At 38.5% G+C, this 27163-nt stretch overlaps 1 protein-coding gene across 5 annotated transcripts in view; it reads left to right on the top strand.

Annotated features, from left to right (window-relative positions):
• ZNF516 (zinc finger protein 516) overlaps positions 1–27163 on the top strand; it is a 127519-nt gene that overhangs the window by 78139 nt on the left and 22217 nt on the right. For all 5 annotated transcript variants that reach the window (XM_044426518.1, XM_044426517.1, XM_044426516.1 and 2 more), the window contains one exon: positions 23377–24840. In XM_044426518.1, the coding sequence (XP_044282453.1) occupies positions 23377–24840 (1464 nt within the window). The remainder of the gene's footprint in view (positions 1–23376; positions 24841–27163) is intronic.

The following is a 27163-nucleotide window of genomic DNA, read 5'->3' as shown; positions in this document are numbered from 1 at the left end:
CACTGTTGAAGATACTGTCAGCTTTAATTCACTGACTGAATTTTAAATGCACTATAATAGCAAAAGATGATTGCGAGCAGTTGAAAAAAAAAATATTACTGGCATTATCTGCTGATTCCTGTCAGTGTGTGAATTGTTATCATTTGTTGTCCAGAGTATAAAATGCTAGAACAAGTTAACTAGGTATAATTTACACTCATAATGAATACCATATTTAAAGGTTTCAATTACTGAATGATCTACTATCATTTATATTATTATGAGTTCCTAATCTGTATATCAGAACTCCATTTCTAGTGATTTTTCTTAAGTTTGACAGCTACAGGTATATAACTGAAAGAGTAACCTATGTTGGGGAATATAATCTGGAATTCACTTGAGCTTTTTGACTAATGAATGATAAGGCTTTTAAAGAAACCTGAGAATGAAATATCAAACTCAGATATTGTGGCCAGTTTTCTCTTTTGCATGATTCCTTCCTTAGTTCAGCTCAAGGGTGGTCTCCTAGGTTTTTTTTAGTAAAGTTCCATTTGTTGCAAGGGATTCTTCTCATAAAGAACCTGAAATAAGTCTGGCCTGGGGATAATTGTTAAGGTTTGGTCAGCTTGAAACTGACAGCTTCCATTTTAAGAATTTAGAACTCCCATTTTGTTTGCAAGGCAGTTACCTGTCATAAGTGTGCTTACTGAATTCCTCTGTGTTGCACCATTCATGAGTTGCCTAGCGGCCTGGAAGCCCATTGGGTTCATTCATTTACCTGGTAGGGCAGCTACCTTCATGCAATTCATGGATTTTTAAAAGGTGTGCATATGTGGGGAGGAACTGCTTGAAACCTTTTCTCTCTTTGCTGTTTTGCTTCCCTTTTGTATCTATGCAAAATACCTAGTTTGTGAGAGCCACTTCCAATCTGAGAACATCTAGAAGCCATGCAGTAGTCCCCTTTCATAATCTTGGATATTCCCTGGATCAGGTGCAGTAGAACTCAGAAGCCCTACTGGCTAAATGCACACAATGCAAGTGGAGAAAAAGAAATGCATCATCTCAGGCATCCTTCTTAAGCCAGATGTCCTCCAGAGGTGTTGAACTACAACATCCAGCAATCAGGAGGATGAACAAGACTGATTTAATTCATCTTTTGTATTGCCAAGTCAAGAGAGATGTTATATTTCTCTTCTTCTTCAGTCTAAGAAGCATTGTATTTAATAATTATTTGTCTCAAGACTGTAACATTTTCATTCCAGTTTGTTTCAAGAGACAGCTTAGAATAGACAGCTTGGTTATAAGGTTCCTTGGAAAGACTCCTATGCCCAATTATATAATGTGAAAAAAAGGAGCAATTCATCACAAAACAAGAGAACAAAGAACACCATGCATTTGCATAAAGTGTGCACATGTTGTTTTATATGTATGAATGCAAATGTAGAAATTGCTGTAACAGAAGCACAGTGGATCTCACCATAGTGGGAGGGTTGTTGCAAGTCCAGATGCTAAGTGGTTGTGGGCACCTTCCAGGGCCCTGCAAGCCCTACTTTTCTCTCTATATATATGTATTTTAAACTTTAAACTGCACCTGGATTGGACAAACTGCACTCCAGTAGAAGATTGTCCTTTATAAAGTAGGACAAATGGCCACTCTATGCCCTTTCAGCCTAAAAGAGGCCAAGCCCTGTGGGACCGACAGACTTCTGCAATGACATGTGTAGGCTGGCACTTGTCAGAATAAACTTAGACTACGTTTCTCCTGTGCCAATCCATGCAGTACTAAGCAAAAAGTCCATTAAAAAGGCATTTCTCTATTTTGCCCTCAGCAAAATACTTCGTTTTACTAATAACTAGCAAAAAGCTTTAAATATGTAAATAACAGTTTGTAAAGCAAATGAATCATCTATCATTTATTCATAACAAGGCAGTTTATGGCAATAGTCATGTTTGCCACTTGTTATCAAATGTAGTTGATTCACTTCAAAGGGGTTCTAAATGTATTAGAGACATTGTATTAATTGGACTATCTAGGTTTGCCAGCCTCTCATTGTTCATTTCTGTTGTAGAACAACTTGTATTTTTCAGTTGATTTCCCAGAACTAGGAAATACATATTTTAAAAAATTCTTTTCTTCTCCTTCTTTTTTCTCTTTTTATTTTATTTTAGCTGAAGTTAAAGTTAATGTTGATAGCCTCACCTTTTCTTAAACAGAAAAGGTGAGGCTATCAACCACATAAATACCGTCTGGTGATTATCTGCCAAACTTACCAGAGTAATTTAGGGTACAGTGCTGTGCACATTTAGACAGTAAAAAGTCCTATAATTCAGGACTGCACAGGCATGCTGGGACATGCATAGGTTTGTACCCTTGTTCAGACATAACAGTAAAGTTATTTCATGCATTGTAACACTGCACATTTGTAAGAACCTATGAAGGTGACAGTAAATCTTGATTTTTTAAAAAAGAAAGTCTCCATAATTAAGATGTAGAGAAAAGGGGGAAATCTTTGTTTCAGTTTTTTGACATGGGTACTCCTCTCACTCACTCAGGCTTCTAACATTTAAGGTTAACCTAACAGTGCTGGTGTTTTCTTAACACATTTCCAGTGGAGTAGCCTTTCCAATGCAAAAAATCATGGCCATTTTATGCAGAACGGGAGAAATGTGAAGTTGTCCCCACACTCTTCCTGTTCTGTGAAGTGAACTCAGTTGTCTAGATCAAAGAATGAGCAAAGCAAAGCACACCTTGAAGTCACATGCACACATCACTTACGGTGTTTCACAGTGGACAGATAGAAGCTGGCAGAAACTTCACTGTGCATCTTTTCCCCCCTTCATTGAGCAGCAGTGCCAATCAGTGTCCAGTGGACTTCCTCAGCCATTACTTGACCACCATGTGCTAGTGGAAGATTTTTGCTGCAGTACTCCTGCTTAGGTCACTACTGCTCTTTTTGACAGAACAACAAATGAAGGTTAGTTGGAATTTAATGCACTGTTAGTTAGTCTTGGCTTTTTGTAGTCTTGCTTTCTGGTGGTGCGTTTACTCTGGTACTTGAGTTTTAAGACTGATGGTGGTATTTTTATGCCTCTTTAATATTTTACATACTGCTTTGAGTGGCTCCTTTTTGTGATGGCAATGAAGCAGGGAGTACATGTTTGTATAAATATCTGTTCAAGTTTTACTAGCTAGGTAATGGGGATCCCTTGCAGAGAGCCACTATGATGTTGTGTTATTATTTGTATGGATGCCCAACATCCATTGTGAAGTTCCTGTATCACCAGTAGTACTTTGTAAGAATGTGGGCACTACAGAAACTTAACGCTGCATTAGTAGTGTGAGGCATGTGAATTTCCACATGTTGCGGGCTGGGCTGGGCTGACATAGTCAACTATGAGGGATGATCAGAGTTATCCCAATAACATCTGGAGGACTAGATGTCCCTCATCCTTGCTCTAGTGATTGTTTCCTTGCTGAACCTTCCTATGTATGTGAAGAACTTTGTAATGTTGCTGCTGGGCGCAGCTGTGAAAATTATCTGATCAGTGACTCCTTATACCTTTTGAAATGTGTAATAGTTTGAAATGGGAGCAACTTAAGCAAGCATACTTGTTACTGTTATTGTTTCACCTTGCATTCTTGCTTTGAGATATCTGAAGTTGTTATTTGGAGTTCTTAAGTTATAGAGGTTTCAGATCATATGAGAAATAGAATCCCACTGAATTCTCACTTCTGCATATGCTTCTGAATACTTCTCAGAAGAAATTTTAGTAGCACAACTAAATCACTAAGACAAATAATTTATAATTTCCTGCAGTCTTCCACAGGAAGAATTTATGTGTTTTTATGACTGGTCCAGTATGACTCCTCTGTAAATGTCTTTTGAACTTAGGAACATGGTGAGTGAGATAAACAATTTCTGGGTACTTTAACAGCTCCTGACTGTTAAAATGTAGTAGGACTCTTAACTTTATAACTAGATACTTGTCAACTTCTGAATTATTTTCAGATTTTTACTGTACAAGATTCTAAAATGGATGCCAATTTGCTTTTAAGCCCTTGATAATTAGAGTGCAACAGCATTCATCTGTCTTTGTTTTTTAAAATAACAGCAACAATCATGCATCAACAGCTTTCGTATTAAAGAAAATTGTTCCGTCTCTCTCTCTCTCTGCACACACACACACACCTCAATTCACATTACAGTTGTCTATCGTAGTTATTCAGGATTGTCCATTTCCTTTCCCAGATGTCTCATATCACTATAGAACAATTTTTGCTCTAATCCTATGAACATGAAATAATTTCTACTGAATATTTTCTGGTATCATAACTTCCTTCCAATGCTACACATCAATTATGGTGATCAACCACTGAATTATGCTCTGTAAGACCCTTCCCCACTGTGTGATTTCCAAATGTTTTGGACTCCAGCATTCTTGACCATGTGGACATGTGCTGAAGGAGATGAAGCCCCAAACAACTGAAAAGCATTAGGTTGGGGAACACTTCTGTATAACTCAACAGCCTTTTATTTAAGAGATGCAGTATGGTTTTGCTTAATTACAATTCAAATATAATGAGTGGTGTTGGCCCTAATTGTAGGCGGCTGAGGTGGCCTGGGAGGTAAGCGGAAAGGTGTTCATGTAGGGATCTGTGCATCAAGCACCCTGTGCCCTTTCTTTGTTACCTCAGTCACAAAATGTCTTCTGCCAGGCCTGACCATGAGAGTGTTGGGCTGGATCACTAGACACCATGCAGAACAGGAGTGTGCAACATTTTCAAGTATGTGCTGAAATTCAGCTCATTTCTGAGGACGGCACTTGTTTTATTTGGATAAATCTAATCTTCCTCCAAGAACCACCAGTTCTTAACCCAGTCTTGCATCCTGTCTTTTCTCTAACCCACTCTCTTGCTGAAGCAATTTTCTACCTAGAAAAGTTTCAGGGGAAAATGATGGGTGAAAATGCTTTAGGAACAGCCTTCATCGTTCCTGCCACAGAAGCCCTAAATCTCGAGTGTCTTAAGCAGGCAGGAGCCTGAAGGACCGTTTCTTGGGACATTCTGGGAATGCTCCAGGAATGAGGCTTCTGTGGCACAGATTGTGCCCTAGAGCATTTTTCCTGTCGTTCCCTTTGTTTCTTTTTTCATGGGTGGTGGAGGCAGCAGGGTAGCGCTAAGTTCAGCTTAGGGGTTTTCCTGTGGGCTGCTTTTCTTGCACCTCTGATGTAGAAACAGGAGAGTGTGGTGTGTGTGTGTATGCACACACCCTGAAACCAGGCCAAGTTAATAATGTCTGCATCAACCCTAATGCCCTTTCCACAGGCAAAAGCACAGTAATAATAGACTTTACAAGTAAGGCAGTGATGTTGCTTTTATATAAGAACTTACACTCCTCTGAACATGCTGTAAATCAGGGACAACTCCCATGTGGGAGGAGTGTGGGAAATGGTTGGACACTTCTGAAGCTTATGCTGACTTGATTATTATCATCAACAAACTTGCCTTGAAAGATCTTTTACTCCTTGCCAGTGAGCTTAACTGTGTGGATGAGAGTTCACCTTATAAGATAACATCACTTTAAAACTTCAAAATCATGATTCAGCCCTTGTGTACCAGGAATGTAGTTATTGCTTGATTTGCTTCCTCCTGGATTGACTGTTTCTTAAATATGCTTAGACACTATTTTCAGTTTATATTCTAAACAAATGACATTAGATGGGGATGGGACTTCCTCGTTTTAATGTAGAAGATTCTGTTTCCAGCACAATAGCAAATGAAACCATAGGGAACAATTCATGAGAGAATGTAAGAATGTGAGTATAAAGCAGACTTCCTTGACATGGTGCTGTACAGATATTCTGGACTACAATACTCATAATCCCAACCACTGGGAGTTGTAGTTTAAAACAACTGCAAGGTAGTACTGATCTCCTTTTCCTTTATGGCAATTGCATTTCTATGTAGGAGCTATTATGTTGCCTCATCAGTCAGTTACATCATCCATCCATGCTAACTGATGAAATAATGAAGAGGATCTAGCTTAGGAACTACCAAGATGAACCCTAACTTTAATGCAAGGGCAGACTGAAAGGAGAAGGTAGTTCTTAAATTATGTGCGATCCAAGCAGGCTAAATGACTCCGAGGATGTCCCTAGTCTCACAGCTGATAATCAGACGTGATCTAAATAGGACTGGGAAGAATGAGGCTCAAGGTTGGGATGGGAAAATAACGATAGATAGAGAGGAAAGAAAGAGCAAGACTAGAGGTTGAACGTGGAACAAAAGAAGACCATCTTAACATTTTCCAAGGATTTTAAAAGCATTTTTAAGGTGTCAGAAAGGAGAGAGCGTCATGTATTCTGCTGCTTTAAAGGTTAAATCCAGCTCAGAATGAGTTCAGAAGTCAACTTTTGACTATTGTGATGCTGTAATTCTGTAATCAGTTCCCTGGAAGTAGGTTCCCTTGCAGGCAGTGGGATGTGCCTCTGACTAGACATATATAGTATTATCCTGCCTTTCTTTCAAAAGATGGTGAGCCAGCTCAGTTATCAGTCCAGCTGGCACCATGTGACAATGTAGTAAGCATGAATCTTGTGGTGTGAACAGAAGGGTAAATGGTCAGGAACCCTTCCTACTCTCAGGCTATTTCCCAAAGATTCTTTTTTGATTGTTTGTTTTGCTTTTCTGAAAAAAAAGAACAATTTGGGAGTATACAGTTTTCAAATGATACATACAATATTTAAGACAAAGTGTTCATACATCTAGGAGTTTTTCACAAATCAAAATGTTTCCTCAAAATTATAATGGGAGGAAGAGATATAAAATTTCTTGAAATGTTGAAGCCATGGAGGAAAATAACTTTCATCCTCCATACGAGTTTCTCAACACAGTTATGTCTTCCCTATTAAAACTGTTATATGTCTTGTATCAGTGGTCATTTGGGAATGCTCCAAGTCATGCTTGGAATTATCAACCTGTTAGCAGAATCAATTTATCAGGAACTGTGGGTCCCATTGCCACAGTTTTTAATAAAGTTCCCTATCGGACATTAATGTTAGCTCCCTTAGCTACAAAATCTGCAAGAATTGCCACCAAAGGAAAACCCCCAAAGGAAACTCTCTGTCCCTACCAACACATTAGCTTTGGTCCCCTTCAACTATGAACAAAAATTATGTTGTACATTAAGGAGAATTAGTTACAAAGGGGAATATAATGTCCTTCAGACAATAGGTTGATATTGCTAAAAGGTTCTAAAATTAATATACTTGGTTACCACTCCTAGTAGATAAGAAAATAAGCTTTCAATAGCTTTTCTTTTATACCAGATTTCCCTAAGCTTGATACTTTCCCTCTTCATTGTACTTTTTGTTTCCCTGTTTGGATCCAACTAGCAAAGTGGCTAACTAAGCACCACAGTCAAATAGCCACTTCCTCGACATCCCTGATGGCTGTGGCACTCTGCAAAGGGTCTTGGAGGGAGCAGCGATAAGGCAGTTGCTAGGAAAAAGCAGTCTTTAAGGGCTGTCCTCAAGCAGTCCTTGCATCTCAAGCTCTTGAAAAGCATTAAAGGTTAAAACTAACCACTTGAATTGGCTTTGGAAGCAGACTGTTCTCAAGGCAGAATTCTCTAAACGGGTGAGATGCGCTCACTGAGTTCGTACATTCAAATCTGTTGGATTGGTTGCAGCTTCTAAACGATCTTCGAGGGCAGCCGAAGATGGTTTAGAATGATCTAAAGGTGGATTAGCAGATCGTAGATGCCTCCTGCCATACTGTCCCTGTCTGGAACAAAGTCGCAGCTGCCATACTGCTCGGTGTACCACTGAGGAAGCCTGTGGTGTGAGTAACAAAGCAGGGTCAGGGAGTACGCTCAAGTTTTTAACGTGGCCTTTTTGAGAATACAAACCCATCCAAAACAGGATGAACCCTCCTCTTGTCAGACTGCTGAACTATTCACCCACAGCATGGCCATCTTATTAGCACCTTATTTATTGAATTTGTTTGCTCTTGTCCAGCCCATTACCAAGTTCAGATGAGGATTCATTTCTCTAGGGAATCCCCAGATGACCATCACTTTGTCTGCTTAAAGGAACACAAACGAAACAGAGCTGTGTGCCATTCATGTTCTGGTGATATTTAACCACACATCCCTGGATTATCAAGAATTGCCCACAGTTTGTTGCTGGGTTCCTGGTGTGTTCCTGGGTTGCTGACTGAAAGTGAAAGCAGCCAGCAAATGGGAGACAATTCCTACTCCTCCATAGTTAAGCCAGGCAAGTATTACCTTGACCTGAGAACTACAGTGATTGCCTGTTTTAACAGTTCGTAAACACTTCATCTCCCCTCCACTCAAATGCTAATTGAATAATATTTTGGAACATAAGGGATAACATGAGCAGTATATTCTAAAGTTCGTAACTGAGAAAATTGATCTTGCTTTGCTAATTTGGATTATTTACAGAATAGATTGGTGAGAATTTCTCTTTCCCTTTGTGCTAGATTAGCTTGAAAATCCCTTTGTTGAACATTTCTGTGGAGTCATGATTGTGTGAATATATTCAGGAATATAGAGAACTGGAAGGGTGGTGGGAATTGAATTAGGAAATGTCGTCTTAAAATCAATATCCAAAATATATGTATGCCTTTGTTTATAAGATAGCAGTAGAGAAAATGTGAAAATGTGACAGGTTCTTTCCATCTGCTATTGATTAGTCTAAGCTTGACATAATTTCAATTATATTTCTATAGAACTTCAGCCCGCATATCATGCAAACTCAGTTGCCGTTTGGATTATAAATTGTGAATAGGTGCCATCTAGTGGATTTTTGGGTACAATACAGCTCCAACTGAATAAATTTGAGGCAGCTGTCCTCTGAATGCATGGCAGTGTCTTATTGTATTACATTCTTAACAAAGATTGCTTATGTTCCAATTTTTTTCTTTGTGTGTGCAGGAGCATGGATTATGCACATGTAGCAGTTCATTTTTTAAAGCAAAGCAAGAAAGGAATAAGCCTTTTAAAATAAAGGTTAATTGTTAATTTTCTGGACATTTAAAATTGTTTCAGTCATACAAACAATTAAATGTTCAGAAAGGTTGTTTTGTTTTTCTTAATGAGGTCACTTTTCTGTAGTGTATATCAATGATTTCTTTGTACCCAAAGAATACTGGATATTGAATTCATGCCACAAAGAATGTTGGGTACACATAAATTCTATATTTGTATTTATGTTAGGGTTTTAGTGACAAGCATATGGAGTTTTAAGATTTGCATGCTGTTACTCAAGCAAAGGAATTGGAACACTGTGTGCAATGTACAGTTTCAATTTGTCAATCTTAGCTGTTTTTATTGATGACAATAGCCGTAAAAATTCAACACATACACTGCACACTTTCAGGAGCAAAGAAGGAATGATGCCCAGCAGATCTCACTTTAATATTTTTAAGAAAAAAATCTATTTTCAAGAAAGGAGGTTATTAGCAGTGTTTGATTGTAGGTTCTGGGTAGACTAAATGATTCTCCCTTCCTGATCCCTGGCCATATTCTTTCTGTTCCTTTCTAGCCCTAGTCTTATCTCTGCCTAATATCCCTTTTAGTTAAGGTTTGCTGCAATGAGAGTATTTGGAATACTCGTAGAAGAGGCAGAGGAAGAAAAACAAGGTATATAATTGCTGAACAAGCTGTAATTGCTTTGCTTGTCTCTAACTTGGTCAGCAAACCAGGCTTGGCTTAGTGTTATTTCCAAATGCAGCTGCTGCAAGTGTGAAAGAGAGAAGGGTTGACTGATGCCTCTTCCATTCCCAGCATTTAAGCAGAATGCCCATCACAGAAGAAAAAGTGTATTTTTCAGTTTACTGGCCGAGATTACTAGTGATATGAAAATCTCAAAATATGCAAGTGTCTGACAATTAGGAGGCCAGAACTAGGAATTTTTCCCTGTGGAGAAGTTGGGAGCCCAAGGCCCCAAATGCACAAGACCCAAGACACAAGGTCTAAAATACTAAAGTGAAATGAATGGTGGAAGAGACTGCTACAGCATCTGATAGTAAAAAATAAAAGAACACTAATAAAAAGAAGGGATATGAGACCCCGTTTGGTCATAAGCAGCTGCACACATAATGGCATATGAAACAGAAGCGGGATGCTATTATTTTTCTGATACTGCATATTATTTGTTACTATTTTAGTAACAAGGATTTATATCTTGTCTAGTGCTTACACACCATCCAGGAAGGCGTGCCACATTTGAAACCAGTTGTAAAATACAGTAGCATTTCATGAAAATAGCAATATAATCATGCAGATGGGTTTAGGAGATACAGGTCTTGGGTAGGAAATTATCCACCTGATAAAACAAGCGCTTGCCAGAATGCTATTTTTTCCCGTAATTTGGATGCAACCACTGAGAAGCCCTTCCTCATCTCTTTTTCAATCAAGTCACCATCATAACCTGAACACATGTGCTACCTTAAATGTAATTCTGTTTTACTCTAGAGTAAGTGCAGTAGTTCCCATATCTGGATCATTGTTAAGACACAGAAGGGCTTCTCCACCAGCGTGAAGGGTGCAAGCAGGCAGGAGTGACCCCAAAGTTATCCAGCATCCAAGCCATACAGAGTTTTAAAAGTTGAGTTGTGCCTGGAAACAGGTTGAGTTATACAATCCTGCACATGATAATTGCCACCACACTTGGGATGAACTGAAGTTTCCAGATCCCCTTCCTGTGCTGAGTGTATTGCAATAATGCAGTCCAGCTTCTCCATCAAATAGCTGGTGTGCCAAGCTAAGCTTGGAAAAGTCACTCTTGACTGCAGCATTGCTAATACAAGCATCTACTCAGATGTTGCTCAGCTTGGATTGCTCTCAACTACAAATATTTCAGCCTGACAATGATTTAAAACAAGGGCTTGGAAAAGGACTAGAAAGCTTCTTATAGGACTTATCTTGCTAGTGCACTAAAAGAAGTGCACATGAGGATGTTTTTGAAGTTAGTCATTGTTCATATTAGGACATAATTCTTTGGGGCTTTATTAACTAACGTTATTCTTTTCATGATAATGATTGATACAAGATTCTAGTTATTTCAAAATGTGAATGTGCATATTTAAGCTAGTTTGCAAATAGTTTATGACTGGGAGATCTGTTTGGTAAATGTTATTAATTTCCTGCATAATTTCTCTAATCATACTTTTATGTTTTAATATTTATGTACAGATGTTCTGCTTGTATTTCTTTGCTTGTGGGTACTTGCTTTTCTTAAGAAAAGCAGTTCAAATAACTTAAAGATGAATGACTTCTTCAAATGAGGTGTTACCTTTGCATATTTCCACCTTCCTTCTTTTCAAAGTATAGGTATAAAACGTTCTGTTTTTCTACTATATCTTACAGCATTATCATAGAATGGGCATTGTTTACCCCAGCACAGTCATGTGATGAATAAAATGCCTAAACAATGCTATTCAATAAACTACCAAAGATGAAATCCTGTAAAATCCTGCAAGTGTGACTGGTGCATGCTGGGAGTTGTGTTTGCCTGAGCTTTTTCTGCATAAACTTTCATGCAATTGTGCTTTAAACAGCTACTGCTTTTTTGCCATTGTCTACAGTGCAAAATATATGTCTTGCAGATGGACTGAAAGCTTGAAATATAAAGGCTAATAAAATTTAACTACAGTTTAGAACAGAATTTACTGTGGCCAAAGTATCATAGAAAGGTTACCATGCTACAAACACACAACATAATTTATGTAAAGCTACATAAAGTTATTATTCACAGAGATCTGGACTGCGTATTTGTCAGACACATTTGCAGATTTGCTTCTATCCCGACTAAGAAAAACAGCGCCGATTACCCATTGGGATAGCATGAGTTACCACTTCAGTTTTGTTTGTACTCAGGCATATAGATGATGAAACAAAAGAGATTCAAGAGATCTAAGTGCTGGTGACTCTCGTTAGGGTTACCATATAGTAGGCACATCACCCTAAACTCAGAGTATTTGGAATCACCCCCAGTCTTTGCATTCTATTGCACGCAGAATCTTTCCTCTTGGTGGAAAATATCTGTTGTTTTGTTAGCACCTGTGCCAGCAATTTTTGGCAAAGAGTTAAATCTTTGGCCAGAGATTTCACTCAGCATAAGCCATAGGAAACATAAAATGTAGTGTAACGAAACATGATACAAAGTTTGACTTCTTGCTGGATATTTGTCTGTCTCCTCTCTGGTTGACATTGAAACACAATAAATATTTATTGCTTGTAGCCATAGGCTACTGCATACAGTATAGGAAAAAAGCAAGTGCCCACAACACAAGCATAACATAACGAGCAGTTAAGGGCACAATCCTGCTTGTGAAATTCCCCAGTGAACTGTTGGCTGAGGAATTGTGGGAATTTTAGAACTTTTTCCCTATTTGGGCCAAGTATTCATTGTCAGCCTAATCTGCCTCCCAGAGTTGTTGTAAAGATAAAAATGGAACTAGGAACCCGTTTTGGTTTCTTTGCAAGACAAAAAAAAGGAGGGATATAGAAATGCAGTATAATAGTAACAGTACTGTGCTTTATGCCTTCTGTTCCTCATTTATACTGTGCAGAGCATTATAAATTCTTACTATAACTTAGGAACCTTTTCTTTACTTAGCTTGCTCAAATTAAGGAATGTCCTTTCCACTTTGCTAGCATCTTCGTTATTTTTAAAACCACACTGAATTTCTTTGCAGCAGTTGAAAATCACGTGACTTTTAAAGCTTCTTAGCCATACTCATTTGAGATAAAATCAGTCGCTACAATCATACATGGACCATCCAGCAGATTGTGCTACATAGTAAGATGGTTATCACTTTAGAGCAGGCATAATTGATTGACATTAAATAAGCATTTATACTACCATTTATGAGCCTTTATACTACCACAGGGTGCTGTTTTCCTTTTTATCTATCTTGTTTGTCACACACAAGTCTTCAAAGTATCTCAGACGAGGAGGGACTGTAGCTTGTTTGAAATGCACTCATAGTTGATCCCAAAACATTTGAACAGCCACTTTTTGTGCATTCCTGGTGTACAGACGATGTGGCTTTACGGAGCTTAATGGCTTCGTGCACTGCATCTTCCTATATTCTCTGTATTGTAGCATCTTTTGGGGGGTGAAAGGAAAACATTTTTTTTTCGTAAAAGCATTTTAGTCATGTGCACACCTGCACATGCGCGCACACATGTTAGCACATGGGTGAGAAACAGAAAAAAGTTTAACTTCTTTCTTTTCCTTAAAAAGGAGAAGTTCCACAATGAGCCAGGCTGTGGCAGTGTCTTTCAGCATTTTCTTTGTGCATTCCAAATCGCCTATTTTTCCAGACTGTTCGAAATTTGACTTCTGTTTGCAAAACAAAAACAACCCCCTTCCCAAACTTGCATTCAAATCAAACAGAGAAATATCAATTCAATATTAGCAGCTTCCTTTCCCACCCACTAAAATTTGTGTGCAATGTATAAAACATTGTGAATCAACAATACATAATAGAAGTAATTGTGCACACAGATGACTGTAGTTTAATAGCAATACTTTTAAAAGGGATTTAGATGTCTTTGCAAATTATTTGGTAGCACAAACAGAGATTGCTTGCCTTGTTTCATTCAACAACAGTGCAATTCTATACATACCTACTCAGAATAGAGTACAGTCAGGCTTACTCCTTAGAAAGTGTTGTAGTTTATAATATTAGTGCCACTATTATTTTAAAAAAATCTTCCAAAGAGGAGCTTTGCAAAATGAATGTCCTCCAATTTTCCTTGCTATCTTGTAGGAGGGTCCCTCTCCTCTTAAAATAAATTTGCTCTGACATTTTGGTATTGATTGGTGTTGCCTTTTCCTCCTCCCTCTTCCCTCTTTAGGCTTTATTCATTCTTCAATTGATCGACGTTCTTTTCGCTGCTTCATCTTTTTTTTATAAGAAATCCAACACTGTATGAATAAGAAAGTGAAAGAAGATTTTTTTTTCCTAAGCAAAGTTGTCTGTTCACATCTGTAAGACATTCTTTTCCTCTGTTATTTCTGAAGTATTAAGCACTAAATCAATCTTTCCTCTTGTGAGCTTTAAAAATCCAGGACCATTTAAAAAGCTGTAATGAGGCTGATAGGTTTAGAGGCCAGTGTACCCAAAAGTGGACTGTGGGACCCCTCCTTCCCCCAGTTTTCTTGTTCAAGCAGGGTTCTCTCATAGATTTGTTGTCCCACAGACCCTTAAAGGAGTTTATTGAAGTTGCCAGTAAATGGCTGATTTCTTTGGTGATCTTAGCAAGGCTGTCACAGGACTGTTTTGTACAAGGCCTTGAAAGCCATTCACTTTTTTTTTTTAATGCCACACATAGTTATTGTTGCTTTTTCAGTGCTGTACAAAGGAGAAAATGGAGGACAGTGGAAAGAAAGGAAAAGGAAATTCAGCTTTATATGGTGTTTATTCAACCTGAGAACTTATTAGCACAGCGGGTCATATGAACAGATCCTCTGGCCAGTTTTTTTTAAATAGCTGAGACTGGTTTAGGAACTGTGGAATACTTGTGGGCTTTCTACATCTTGCTGCATAGAATTGCAGAAAAAGTTTTATCAGCCTTTGGACACAGCTTAAAAAGTGTGGTGCAGTCAATCTTGCGAGCTATATTATAGCAAGAAAGTCATGTCCTCCTTCACATGATTGAAGTTGTGCATATGTTTCCCCCTGGTACCTTTCCCACCTTTTTCAAGACAAAATTTCTGTTCATCTCTGTTTCTCTTTCAAACATAAGCTCATCTCCTTCCCCAGTTTATGAGGCGAAAGGATGGAAGAAAGATACAAAATCCATTGCAGTGCAGTATTTGAAGCAAGATGTCTCAACATCGTGTGCTCTGCGTAATATTGTTTCAAAAAAGCTCCTTTTGAAAATATTCTGCCTGACTTGGATTTCATATGCACCAGAGCCTTTCAGGTTTGCACTGTTTTCAACTATGCTGTATTCTGTGGGGTGATGAGGTTTTTTTGTTTTTTTAAGGCAGTAATAATGAATTCTTCCAAAATTGGTCTACAGTCCATAGCATTGAAAATGAGCTGGATGCCTTCCTTATCAGAAATATTATATTTGTTTTCCTTACAGGTGAATGCTTCATCTCCACAGTTTTGTTCACCCTCTTTTTACTGATCTCAAATCAGTTTTGGCTTTAAAGTATTAATTAGTGTCCATTACAATCTTCCCTTACCTGAATAATAAAACTGTATTTTTCTTTGATGTAGTTATTTCATTGTATCCCTTTTCAAACCATGCTCATTGGGATGTACAGTTGTGACATAGTCAAACTTAGGGTATGTGATGGGTGCCCGTTTTTAATCAAGCATCATGCAATCTTTGTTTAAGCCTGAAATAACTCTCAATGGCTGGATTCTCATAAGATAGTATACCTCCAGCTGCAGATTGCATATTGAAGACAGCAGGAACTAAAGACTAAGGAATCAGACTAAGGTACCCGAAGGAATGAGCTATATCATGCATATAGATTATAGAAAATAGTCTGATACAAAGCTATGTTAACGTTGATTGCACCATTTTTTTGGCAGCAAGGTAAATAATAAGACTCTTTTGACAGTCTTCTTTCCATGCTTCTGTTACAGCTATTTGTTTTTTCCAGCCTTTTTGTAACAGTTTTTCTTCCCAAAGTATCTTTTTTGTCTCTTTCTAACTTTTGACAACTCCTGTTGTGCCTGCATGGTAAAATCCTGCCACGTGTGATGATGTCACAAATTTGTACTTCTAGCCATAATGGGAAATTCCTTTTGTGAAGGATTTTATATAAGAGAAACAGAAACAAAAAATCACAGGCATGAAGACATTATTCCTAAGAATGCAATAAATTCATTAATGAAGTGGCATCTCAGAGCACAACCTCAGCTTTGTACTGCAGAACTGACTGCATTCTGGACTGGCCTGCTAGCTCACATTTCAGTTGTCCAATTTCAAGAGTTAAATAGCTATCTAAGTCTTAACTTAGATACTGCTAAAGAGATAAAGGCTGGAATCCTAAGCATGTCTTCTCAGAAAAAAAAATGCTCTACTGAATTTAGGGGTATTTACTTCCAAGTAAGTGCATATAAATGCAAACTTACCTGGGAGTAAGACACACTCATTGAGTGAACATGGAGAAGTTTACATTGTAGGGCTGTAATCCTCTGCACTTTGGAGAGTAAACCTCATTAAACTCAGTGAAACTTCTGACTTCAACTTCTAGGACTGCTATACAGTAATCAAACGTATAGTGCATGTAAATTGCTTTTGCAGTGTCTTTCAGTTTTCCTTATTCATTTCCTGGATTGTTTCACTGTTGACTCCTTGGATATGGTTATGGTAGAACGACAGAAAAAAACATTTTTGCTCTAATTTAAGTATTAAAAACTGAAATAATGCAACTGGAAGGTGCTCTCTTTATCTTAACTTCACAAGGAATGGTTTAAGATAGGAATGTTGAATGGCAAAATACCCTGGAGATGTTCTAGAATAGTTCTTTTGATTTCCCTGAATAGAAGGCAAGCATGTGTGAATATATATGTTTGAAATGCAGCATAATTCCTTAGAATAGGTTATTCCTGACATGCCATGAGCACCTACATTTGTACTTTGCTGCAAGAAGGATTCATGGGTAGCTTAGTGTTCATGCATTCCTTCATTCCTTTATGCCATCATAGTATAATCATTCTGGGAGCAAGTCCTATTGAACTTAGTGGAACTGTTTCTGAGTAGAAACAGGATTGTGCTTACAAGTCGTGCTTGCAGGTTTTAAATTCATCAGTATCAACATCTCTTAATCAATTCTTCCCTATCATGGGATTTTTATATAGTTAATGTAAGCTTGATTTATTAATCTATATCATCTCCACTACACAATTATTCAATTTTACCATAATTAGCTTAATCAGTGAGTGCATCCCTGATCTTCCTCCCACAACAAAAGATTTTAAATTCAGGTTAAAGATCAGAAGATGTAATTTGGTTTGGCTGATCCAGTGCTGTTTCACATAATAAGGTCAAATTCTAAAATATGGAAAGCTCCACTGCATGATTTTCTTGCCATTCTAAGTTAGAAAAAAGTGGTTGACAAGGAACCTTAATTTCCCAGACTGATCCACCAAAATGAACCAAGCTATTCAGTGTGGAGAGTGGCTGTTTTAAAGAAGTATATTTTTCTCCTTTCTTTGTTGAATTGCATAAGCTAGATGTTTGTTTTCACTAAATTTGTTTTACTAACTCTATTCCATGCCCTTTCTGCTTGTTTCTTTTTGTTACCTGTTCAGCATGAGTTGAGGACTATAATCTGTACTATGGATGATCCCATCTATCAATTGCTTTTTCACTCCATTTCCCATTTTTACTACTTTAAGTTCATTTCAGCCCGTTTCCGTATTGGTTTGTGAATTTGGTGAAAGGAAAAGAAAAGGACCACATGAATATTTGCTTGTATTTCTCTGTGTGTATAGATATAATTTTTTCTAAGCATGTGCATGATTTGAAAGCAATTTCCCCAAAGTGATGTATCTTTGTGCACAGCTTCTCTATCATACACACTCTTGTGCCCAGTTTCCTTTCATATGTGCATTTTTGCTCTTTATTTTAAGTTGCACACTGCATTGAAAATTATGGATTTTGCACAGAAGTGCATACAGAAGTGTGTTCAGGAGGTATAAATTGGGCAATTTTATTTAAAATATAAAACCAAATGAATTTTCCTTCTCTCCCTAATCAGTGCACTTGAACATTGTATAGCAATTATTGTATAGCAATATTAGATACAATAATTGTATAGCAATTAATTTGCATGCTGTGCTCCACCCCATTTATTGTAAGACCTCAGTAGTGGACAGGGTATAAAAGTTTTAAATAAATAAACATCATGTGAGCTAACCTGTTCTATATGGTGGTTTGCTCCATATGCAATTGTCTGGCCAAATGACTAGGTCCTTTCCTTGGGTCTCCCTGTGAAAGTAAGGATGGCATTTGAATGTCGAAACATTGATTCATCACCATGCTATGCAAGATAATGTGCTTAATTTTTTAGAATGGGAACTGGTTGTGGGAAGAGAAATACATTTCTTAAACACACATTTCTCTTCATTTAAAATAACAGATTTTTGCACATCTTGTTATTCTGCATAAGGCAGATTTTCCCAACAGGTTGTCCTCCACTTTTCTAAGACTTGTAGACTGGACTCCAGGCAGTTCTAGCTAGCAAGGCCAATGGTGGGGATAGTCGGAAGTTTTATGGCAAAACATCTGAAGGGCAACAGGTTGGTGAAGGTTAGTTTAAGGTGATCCAAAAGTATGATTTCTGTTTACTCGACGGCATTTTTAAATAAGAAGGTTCTTTAGGAGATCTAACTGGGAAAAATGATCACCCTCAACTGATTGTATCTATCAGGTTTGTTTTTACAAACAGGTACTGTTCTCACATGATAAGAAACCTTTGCAATTATGCTGTGATAAGGATGACTCTGTAACACTTTCATAAATATTTGGCACAGTAAAAGAGTACACCCTGACCTGTTCAGTTAATTTAGCAATTTGTAGGATACCCCTGATTATTGATTATTGAACAGTTCTGTGAAAAATATGAAGAAATTCACTATTATTATTATTATTACAGTTATATCCTGCCTTCTTTCCTCATTGGAGGAACACAAGCTGGTTTATATTGCTTCCTCCACTCCATTTTATCTTCACAACATCAACCCTGTGAGGTGGGTTAGCCTAAGGATGAGTAACTGGCCCAAAGTTATCCAGTTAGTCTCATGGTTGAGTGGAGACTAGAACCTGGATCTCCTGAGTCCTCAGTTCAGCACTCTAACCATCATTTCATACTGACTTGGTCTGAGGGGTTTCCCAAAGTGCTGCTCCTAAACTTTTATATGGCCCTAGCATCTCTGCAGCATTTCAAAGTACTGCACAATGGAACAGTAGTTAGTATGCTGTAGCCTACAAATGCAGCAAGCCAGAGAAGGCTCTGTGATGTCCTATCCTGACAGTGCATTAGTTGGAGTGACCGTTTTCACCCTGGCATTGGTGACAACCTGGAAGTTCTAGCACTGTAGTTTGGAACATGCTTTGACTATTCCATGCCACTTTCTAAAATACTGAAATGGGTAGCATTAGACATTGTAGCTGCAGTGGGGGAAATAGTTACCTGCTGTTCATAATGCATGTTATTTTAGGATATACCGTTTGCTTTTCTGTCAATAAACATAAGGCAAGTTGGATAACTGTGGGTACTACTGTTGCAGTAGGACTGTGAGACACAGGAATGGGGCCATGCTCGGGAAAGAGAATGGGAGACTTACCAGATGGGTAAATAGCAAATAAAACTATATCCTAGTTATATCCCTATATCTTATGAAGTATGTACAGACCAGTTTAGACATAATGAATCTGGCTTATTACAGAAATAAGCTAGTATAATAACCTGCATACTCCAGCATCCCTTCATATCAATGTTGTGCTTCCACCCTGAACTTTTAAAATCTGAGTTTACCATTATTCCCAAACTGAGAAACCCATTGAATGTCCGCTTGCTAACTAGGACATGAGAACTAAGGTCTAAGGGGAACATATAGGCCTAATGCTCTTTCTCAGCTTAATACAACATAGGTAATTAAGTCACATTTTTAACAGCTGATTCAGAAAGACTGTGGGATTACCAGCTCCAGGTTTCAAAACAGGCCCCCATACAGAAACAGTATCTTAGCCCAGCTTCTCCAACTTGATTCCATCAAGATATTTTGGGATTTAACCTGTCCTCTCCAGCCAGCAGTGGTCAGGAACACTGGAATTTGTAGTCAACAACATCAGGACTACATTGGTACTTTGAAACTCTAAGGCTCATTAGGTAAGCATCTGGATGTCATACTGCACATCTTGGTACTTGAGATTCATTGAAGATGCTGTAAGAATTAAAGGTAGGAAAGTGTCCTTCACATCTCCCTGGAATTAAGCTTCTCACAGGACAAAATGTCTGCACTTCCTAAACTTGAGCTTTCTGTACATGGTCTTCATATCCACATTCTCCTAGCTGATTTTCCCTCCCGGCTGCTGTTACAAACTCTTTCCTGATAGTAGGTCTCTTGATTGGTCAATAAAAAAGAACTGTTAATATTAATACCAGGAGCACACTTAAAGCAGTTCATTAAAAATTATATTCAGCAGCCCCTACAGCAACTTCTTGACATCAAGGACAAGATGTGGGAGTTAGGGAACAAGGGGCTGAAGCTTTCTAAGTATCAAGGCATTTCTCACACAGTATCTTTGTGAAATAAGTTGCCTGAGTTAAAGCCGATCATCTGAACTATAGAAGTATGACACTAATTTTCAGCTGCATGTTTTCTCAGCATGTGTTCTAGGTATCACCATAGAAATCAGAGGTCTTAAAGTTCTCTTTCAGCCCTTGGTATGGAATGGCATGTGCCAGGAATGGCCTTTTGCAATAACTAGGAAATTATCTTTTCCATGCTAGCGCATAGAGTGCATAGTAGAGGTAGCATTCACTTGTGCTCCATTGCTGTTAGGCAATGTGGCCTTATACTAGTCTAACACACGTGTTACATGCTGGGGCAATGGGAAAAAGTTGCAATTTGGTGCAGAAATGTGGTGTCAGAGCACCACTTTTCCCTAGTACATTGCACAAGTATTAGCTTATGGTAGCATAATGCCATTAGCACAGAGGAATAGATGGATAGTACCCTATCCAGTTGACTAAAATGGAACAGTTGTAGGCCACCTAGATTATCGGTTCCAAGAAAGAAACAGTTTGCTGGTCCTTCAGTCCTAGTTATTTATTTGATTTCAAAAAATCACTGTGTAATTTGTTTGCTTTGTACATGCAGACATACTGGTTTTTGCTATCTGCTCTATTGCAGATGACTTGGAATGTTTTATTGCTTACTTATGTATATTGTTTAGCTTTCTAAGCATGAAATGTAGTGAAGACTTCAAGTTCTTCTAATGATTCAAACAATGAATGGTGCCTGTGACAGATGCGCTTTGAAAAGAACCCAGATGTGTAGTGTCAAATTTCACAGCTCCACACAACCTTTTCGATTCAAAGTGTAGATTTAACTGGTAGTGTTGGGCATGAGCTTTCAGGAAGTCTTAACTTCTTGTAAAACAGAAAAACACTTTAAATACAAGGGGCCTTGTCCCATTGAGAATTTGAAAAGAAAATGATCTTAACTGAGTGAGTATTCAACCCTGTTAGACAGCAAATCTATGGGTTATTTTTAAGCTAATTACTCAAAATTAAACAAAGGCTTAAGGCTTTTTGCCTGGACTAGAACTGAGGCCAAATTAAATTGAAGCTGAGGCATTGTTTTTGTTGAAAATTCACCCTAGAACAGATCAAACTTGGCAGGGCTGGAACAGTGCCTGTGGTACCAAAGTTATACTAAGCAACCATGATATGTTTGACTTTACAAAACACTTGCTTTCTGAATTATGGCTGAGTGGAAATGTAGATGTAGAAAGACCTCTCAGAGTGCCAATGTCTGTACTCTCATTAGTTCTGAGCACTTTTATTTAGGTGGAAGATAACAATTTACTCCTCATTCTGGACACACATTAACAGGGTTACAGTTCAGAAAAAAGTCAACTAAATACATTTTGAAAAGTTAACATTGGCAATAAAAAGTGTGAACTAAATATATTATGAAAGTTCAACATGGGCAAAGACCTGTGGTATACACTGGATGTGAGAGAGAATGAGAAAGTTTGAAGGCAGGTGTTTGATAAAAGTATATGAAACATTTTTTAGTCTAACTGCTGGATCTGTTTATATCGTTTTGTCTGTCTGCTGCTCATTATATATAGTGCTTGGGAATATTAGGGGGAAATTACATGGGACAAAGCATGGTAATTTAGGGTTTTAAAACTCTTAATATAGCAGGTACAGTGACAGATATGAACTGGCCTAACAGGCAGCTCAGACATGTAAATCTGTTGACAGAATTCTAGGTAAGATTTTTGTGCCTGCCCCCACCCCAAAAAACCCCCGTTTCTACAAATTCATTATGTTGTATCAAAATAACATGAGCAGAATTTGTGTTGTATACTTACTTAAATCCAATTTCAAGTTTAATTGCTGAATCTTTGCTTCGTTCCTCCATTCCTTCCTCTACAGTTGAATCAATAACTAATAACTATACTAAGTGAAAGCTGGCAGATTTTTACCTGATAAAGACTTACTACCTTGAGTATTCTGTGGATTCTATATTAACCTGTTTGTTTGTTTGAAGATATTTGTATGCCATCCTTTGCGAGAGCCTCAGGATGGCTTACGCAAATACAATTCCAAAATACATAGCAGTGTAAAATGATAAAACTGTATTTTTAGTTGATGTAGTTATTTCATTGTATCCCTTTTCAAACCATGCTCATTGGGATGTACAGTTGTCAGCCTATGTATGCTGTGTCTGTTCTATTCTTGGAAATACCGCATAGCTATCTTGCAGGCAACCTATCAGTCCATGCCACACTGTGCTTGAGCCAGAGGATATGGAGTGTAGGCCGGAGCAACTTGTTGAACTGGCTGCATTGCATGGCTCCTGTGGTAGTGACTGCATGCACAGACTTGTTTTTACATAAGAGGAGCAGTGTGACAATGGGAACAGCAAGACAAAAGCAGGTGCAAACTTAGGCCTGATTTCTGTATTCTCTTGAGAATTTGTCCTGTACATGTAGAGACTGTGCTGTTTGAATTGGACCCCCACTGGTACACTTTGTAGTAAATTCAACAATCGTACAGTCCCAAAATGGGCTGTTGCGGTTACAGAAATTATAACAATATGAATGTATCAGACAGGCTACTGTTGCCTAGACCTAGGAACCAAATCTGGCTCTCCTGAGATCTGTGCCCTTGGGTTTCCCTAGAAAACTATGGCCCAGAATTCACCCCACTTTACTTCAGCTACCAGTCATTGGGTGGCTTTCTAGCTTTTGTAGTTTTATTCCCATCCCAGTGCCTCTTCTAAGACTTAGTTACTGGCAGCAGGGACTAAAGTATGCTAATATTTTTTTTATTTTGAATTTGGGTGTTGGGCCAAAATAAGTTCAGCTTATGTCTTTGCACTTTTCTGACAGCTTATTCTAGGGATCCTGATAGCCTCAGACAGATTCTGTGCAAATGAGGCTTCACCATTTTTTTCAGTGGAGAGGTTTCTTGGAGAAGATTCTGTGCACTTGAAAATCTCTGGTAACATATTGCTCCAACAGTGTGCTTTGAGTACCAGTCTGGAACATTTTCCATTCAAAAGTGCTTCTCCCTTGTATTGCACCTTGAAAATTGACCTCTTGTTTGTGCTGCCTTCATAGTAATGTTGTTTTTGTGTGTGTCCTACAGGTAAAAAGCCATATCTCTGCAGCTTTTCTGAAGCAAACACACCTGCGGCAGCTCTGCAATTTAATCATGGAAGAAACAGTACAACAGGAAACAATGCCAGTGAAACTAAGCCAGAGATGCCAGCTGTAGCATCTACACCAGAAAACAAGATTAAAAAGCCTCTTCAGAAGCATTCAGAGTGCAAAATTTCCCCAGATTCAAAGAGGTCAGCATTTCAACAAACCCGTGAGTTTCCTTGCTCCAGTAGGATGGTTGACTTTGTTTCCAGTATCAACCAAACGTGTTCAGATGTGAGCTTGGATATGCAAACCCCACTGATGCAAATTCAGAACAAGTCCTTGAAAGAGAATCCTCTTGAAATGCATGAGCACTCAGTAGTGATGTTCGGTAGTGAAGCGCAGGCTCCATTAGATCTAAGCGAGAAGTCAACCAGGGCTGAATCACACAATACGAGTCTTACCTCAACCTTACAGGCTGCTTTGATTGTCCACCCATGTCCTTACTGCAGTCATAAGACTTATTACCCAGAAGTCCTATGGATGCACAAAAGAATTTGGCATAAGGTCAGTTGTAACTCTGTGGCTCCTCCTTGGGTTCTTCAAAACGGATTCAAGAGTATAAAACAGAATTCGGTTTGCTTGGCAAGAAATGGGCGCACTGGACCTCCTCCTGTTTGTGGTGGTAAAGAATGTCAACCTTTGCCTATATCCAGATTTACACGTACTCAGGTGCCGATCGGACTGCCAAGATCCAAAACCAATTCATCTGGTCCTGCTGCAACAGTTAAGCCTGGGAGTATGCCTAAGGATGCGTTGTCCACTAGTAATTATGGGCCACAGTCATCAGGTATTGATGGGTACAGGCAGCCCAAGCTGAACCACACTCATGAACAATATAGCACAGTGGCCCAACAGCACCAGTTGAAAGCAAAATATGAAGTTAACTCCAAGATCATGCAAGCAGGAAGCTTCAGCAGAAGTTCAACGCCTTCCCAAACAGGTGTATCTAAACCCAACTCACAGCCATCCAACAGCAAACAAGCAGAGAAGTATACAGTTCCCCAAGTAACTGCTGGGTTTGCCCCTGTAAGTAAGCATTGTAGTTCAGACCCAGGGAAGGCCAAATTTTTCTGTGCACCTCAGTACCACCCTCCATGTAAAACTGAGCCATACATTACTCAAGAAGATCCTCCAGTGCCTCAGCAAGAAGCTAATATTAAGAAAGAGAATGACACAAGGGCACTGACAAATTGTACGGCTGGATCCGCAGTAAGTCCTCTGACACAACCTCAGCCTAATGCAGCAGGACCTCCTCCAACTGTACATTCCACCAAGCAGGAGCCACCATCTGAAGGGCATGAGAAGCGTTTGGACATTTTAAACATCTTTAAGACCTCCATTCCAAAGGATCTGGCTACTTTGTACCAGTCATGGGGTGCTAATGGCCCTGTAGTGGAACATGCTGGTAAGAATCCTAAGAATGGCTTTTCCAGTGTATTTTATAATTAGTAGCTATTGCTGGCATTAGAGGCTATTGAAAAAATATGGTGTGTTTGTATGACTAGATTATGTCCCTTACTGTCTGCATAGAGTCAGCTAAGCTGCCATCCTTTACCCACACACCTGGGAGCAAGCCCCATTGAGCTTATTTCTGAGTAGATATATACAGAATTGTAGAACTATACTTTCCATGTTTTGTGGAACAAGTTTGTATTCTGCTCTTACTTTGTGTATAAATAAACATATATTTTAGAGAATGTGATGCTTGAAATGTCATGCAGAAGTTTAATCTAAATATAGACTACTAAGGGTAAGACAGCAGTATCAGTGTTCTTAGTTCCCAATCAAAAGAAAAGAAAATTGTAATGTGTGTGAGGGATGGTTATTTTAGGGGGGAAAAACTGGTTGGCGAAGGGATCTTGTGTAAGAGATCTGTGCATTGTATTGTAGGGGTTTTTGCAAAACAACTAGGACAGACTGATGGCAGAGCAGTGGTCATCTGTGGTTCTGCAGCAGGGACAGGTAGCAGCACACAAGTCTTTGTCAGTCTGGCTTTAAGACATATTGGTTCTTCAGAGTCCAATTCTGAAGACTGGTTACCTGCTAGAATGTAGTTTTACTGGCTGAGTCAGTACAATCATGCCTATTGCCAGTAAGGGGTTTGAGACTGGGTTTTGGATATTTCAACATTTGGGGAAGGAGGTATTTGCTCCTTGCTGTCGTACATCTGAAATGTAGCACTGCAATAATTTTTGCTGTATGCTGTATTTCTACCGTTACTAAACTAAAACACCAGTATTGTGCTTTAGTTTTGTACATTTAGGTTATAAACTATATCTGCTGTATGGAAATCAATGGAATTATTAGTGATGGTTAAGTACCGTGGTCTCCTCAACCATCTGAGGCACCTTGGCCTTTCACATTCAAAGTACAGTGATGACAAGTAATGATGTAACAGAAGAAAAGGTAGAGCAATACACAGGTTGGGAGTAGGGGATCTGAATCCTGCTTTTAGCTTAGGTGAGTATCATATCCCATGATAATGCTCAACATGGAGCCAATTTGCATGAAAGACAAGCCACCATGGCTTATTTAAGCCTGATCATGTGAACCAGGTGAAGAGGAAGGTAGCACCCCAGCTCTGAAATCTGCTCTCCAGACAGGTGCACCTGGTTGTGGTAGTATATTCATTTCAGTGCCAGGGTAAACCTTTTATTTACCCAGCATGTTAATGATTTTATGATTTTTATTATACAGAATAGTTTTACTGCATATTTTTATATATTGAAAATTGTTATCCAATGTGCTGTTAGAGTTTTGGTTTTGCAAGCCATCTTGGATATAGATAGGATAGACATGTCTTAAACAAACAAACAAACAAACAAACTCACACTGATCTCAGAGAGTACCTGATCCATAGGTAATGGAATGGCAGGTAGTTAACCCCAAGAATTTGTCTTTCCTATGGTATTTTACTTGGCTCAAATAACTAAAACCCACTTCCTTATGATAATCACTGTAAACATCTTTTTAAAAAATATTCTAAGCATTCTCACTACTTATTCTTTTAGCATGATAAGTATAGCTGTTCTTCTTTACTGGCTAAAATAAGAAATTTTTAACTAGATGTTAACTAGACTTCATTTATAAAATAAGAAATATGAGACATCGGCCAAGCAGAAAGAGATTAAGATGTGTCCTTCAAACAATAGAAAGAAGAAAGTCTTCTTTTCTTTCATTATGAGCTTAAAATAAATAGATTTCAATAGTGAAAGACCAGGGGCAGTAGTGGATAAGATAGGTCGTAAGCATTTTATTTTGACACTTGTGAAAGAGTTCAAGAACCTCAGTTTAGCCGTCCCATTAGCAGATATCTGGAAAGGGTTCTAAGGAGTGGTGGCTAAAGTTCACATCTGCTTAGCAAGCCTGTTTCTTTTAAGTCTCTAGTTAAGGGGCCCTACTCATAACACTAGGACTACTGCTGAATGGTGTTTTCCTGTGTTACAAAATAACCATGGAAGCTTCTGCCATAGAGATGAGCCCACAGACCGGCTTTTCTTCAGTGTAGGCAACATGAAATGCCTCCTTGATTTGGGTAGCTTTTCCCAAATTCTTCCTCTCAGTTCTGTTTAGTGGGGTGCACATTGGTAGAAAGGTCTGCTGGAGAGGTAGAGCTCCAGTAACAAGCAGCTCTTTGATCACTGTAATTATGTACTGATAAAAGTTAGTGCAGCCCTGCTTCTCAGTCCATGCACAGCAAATTGAACAACAAGCTATACTGCAATTTC

Source organism: Varanus komodoensis, unplaced genomic scaffold (genome assembly GCF_004798865.1).
Source record: "Varanus komodoensis strain SLA01 unplaced genomic scaffold, ASM479886v1 scaffold17, whole genome shotgun sequence".
In the NCBI taxonomy this organism is placed as follows: domain Eukaryota; kingdom Metazoa; phylum Chordata; class Lepidosauria; order Squamata; family Varanidae; genus Varanus; species Varanus komodoensis.
This window is presented reverse-complemented; position numbering and strand designations above follow the sequence as displayed.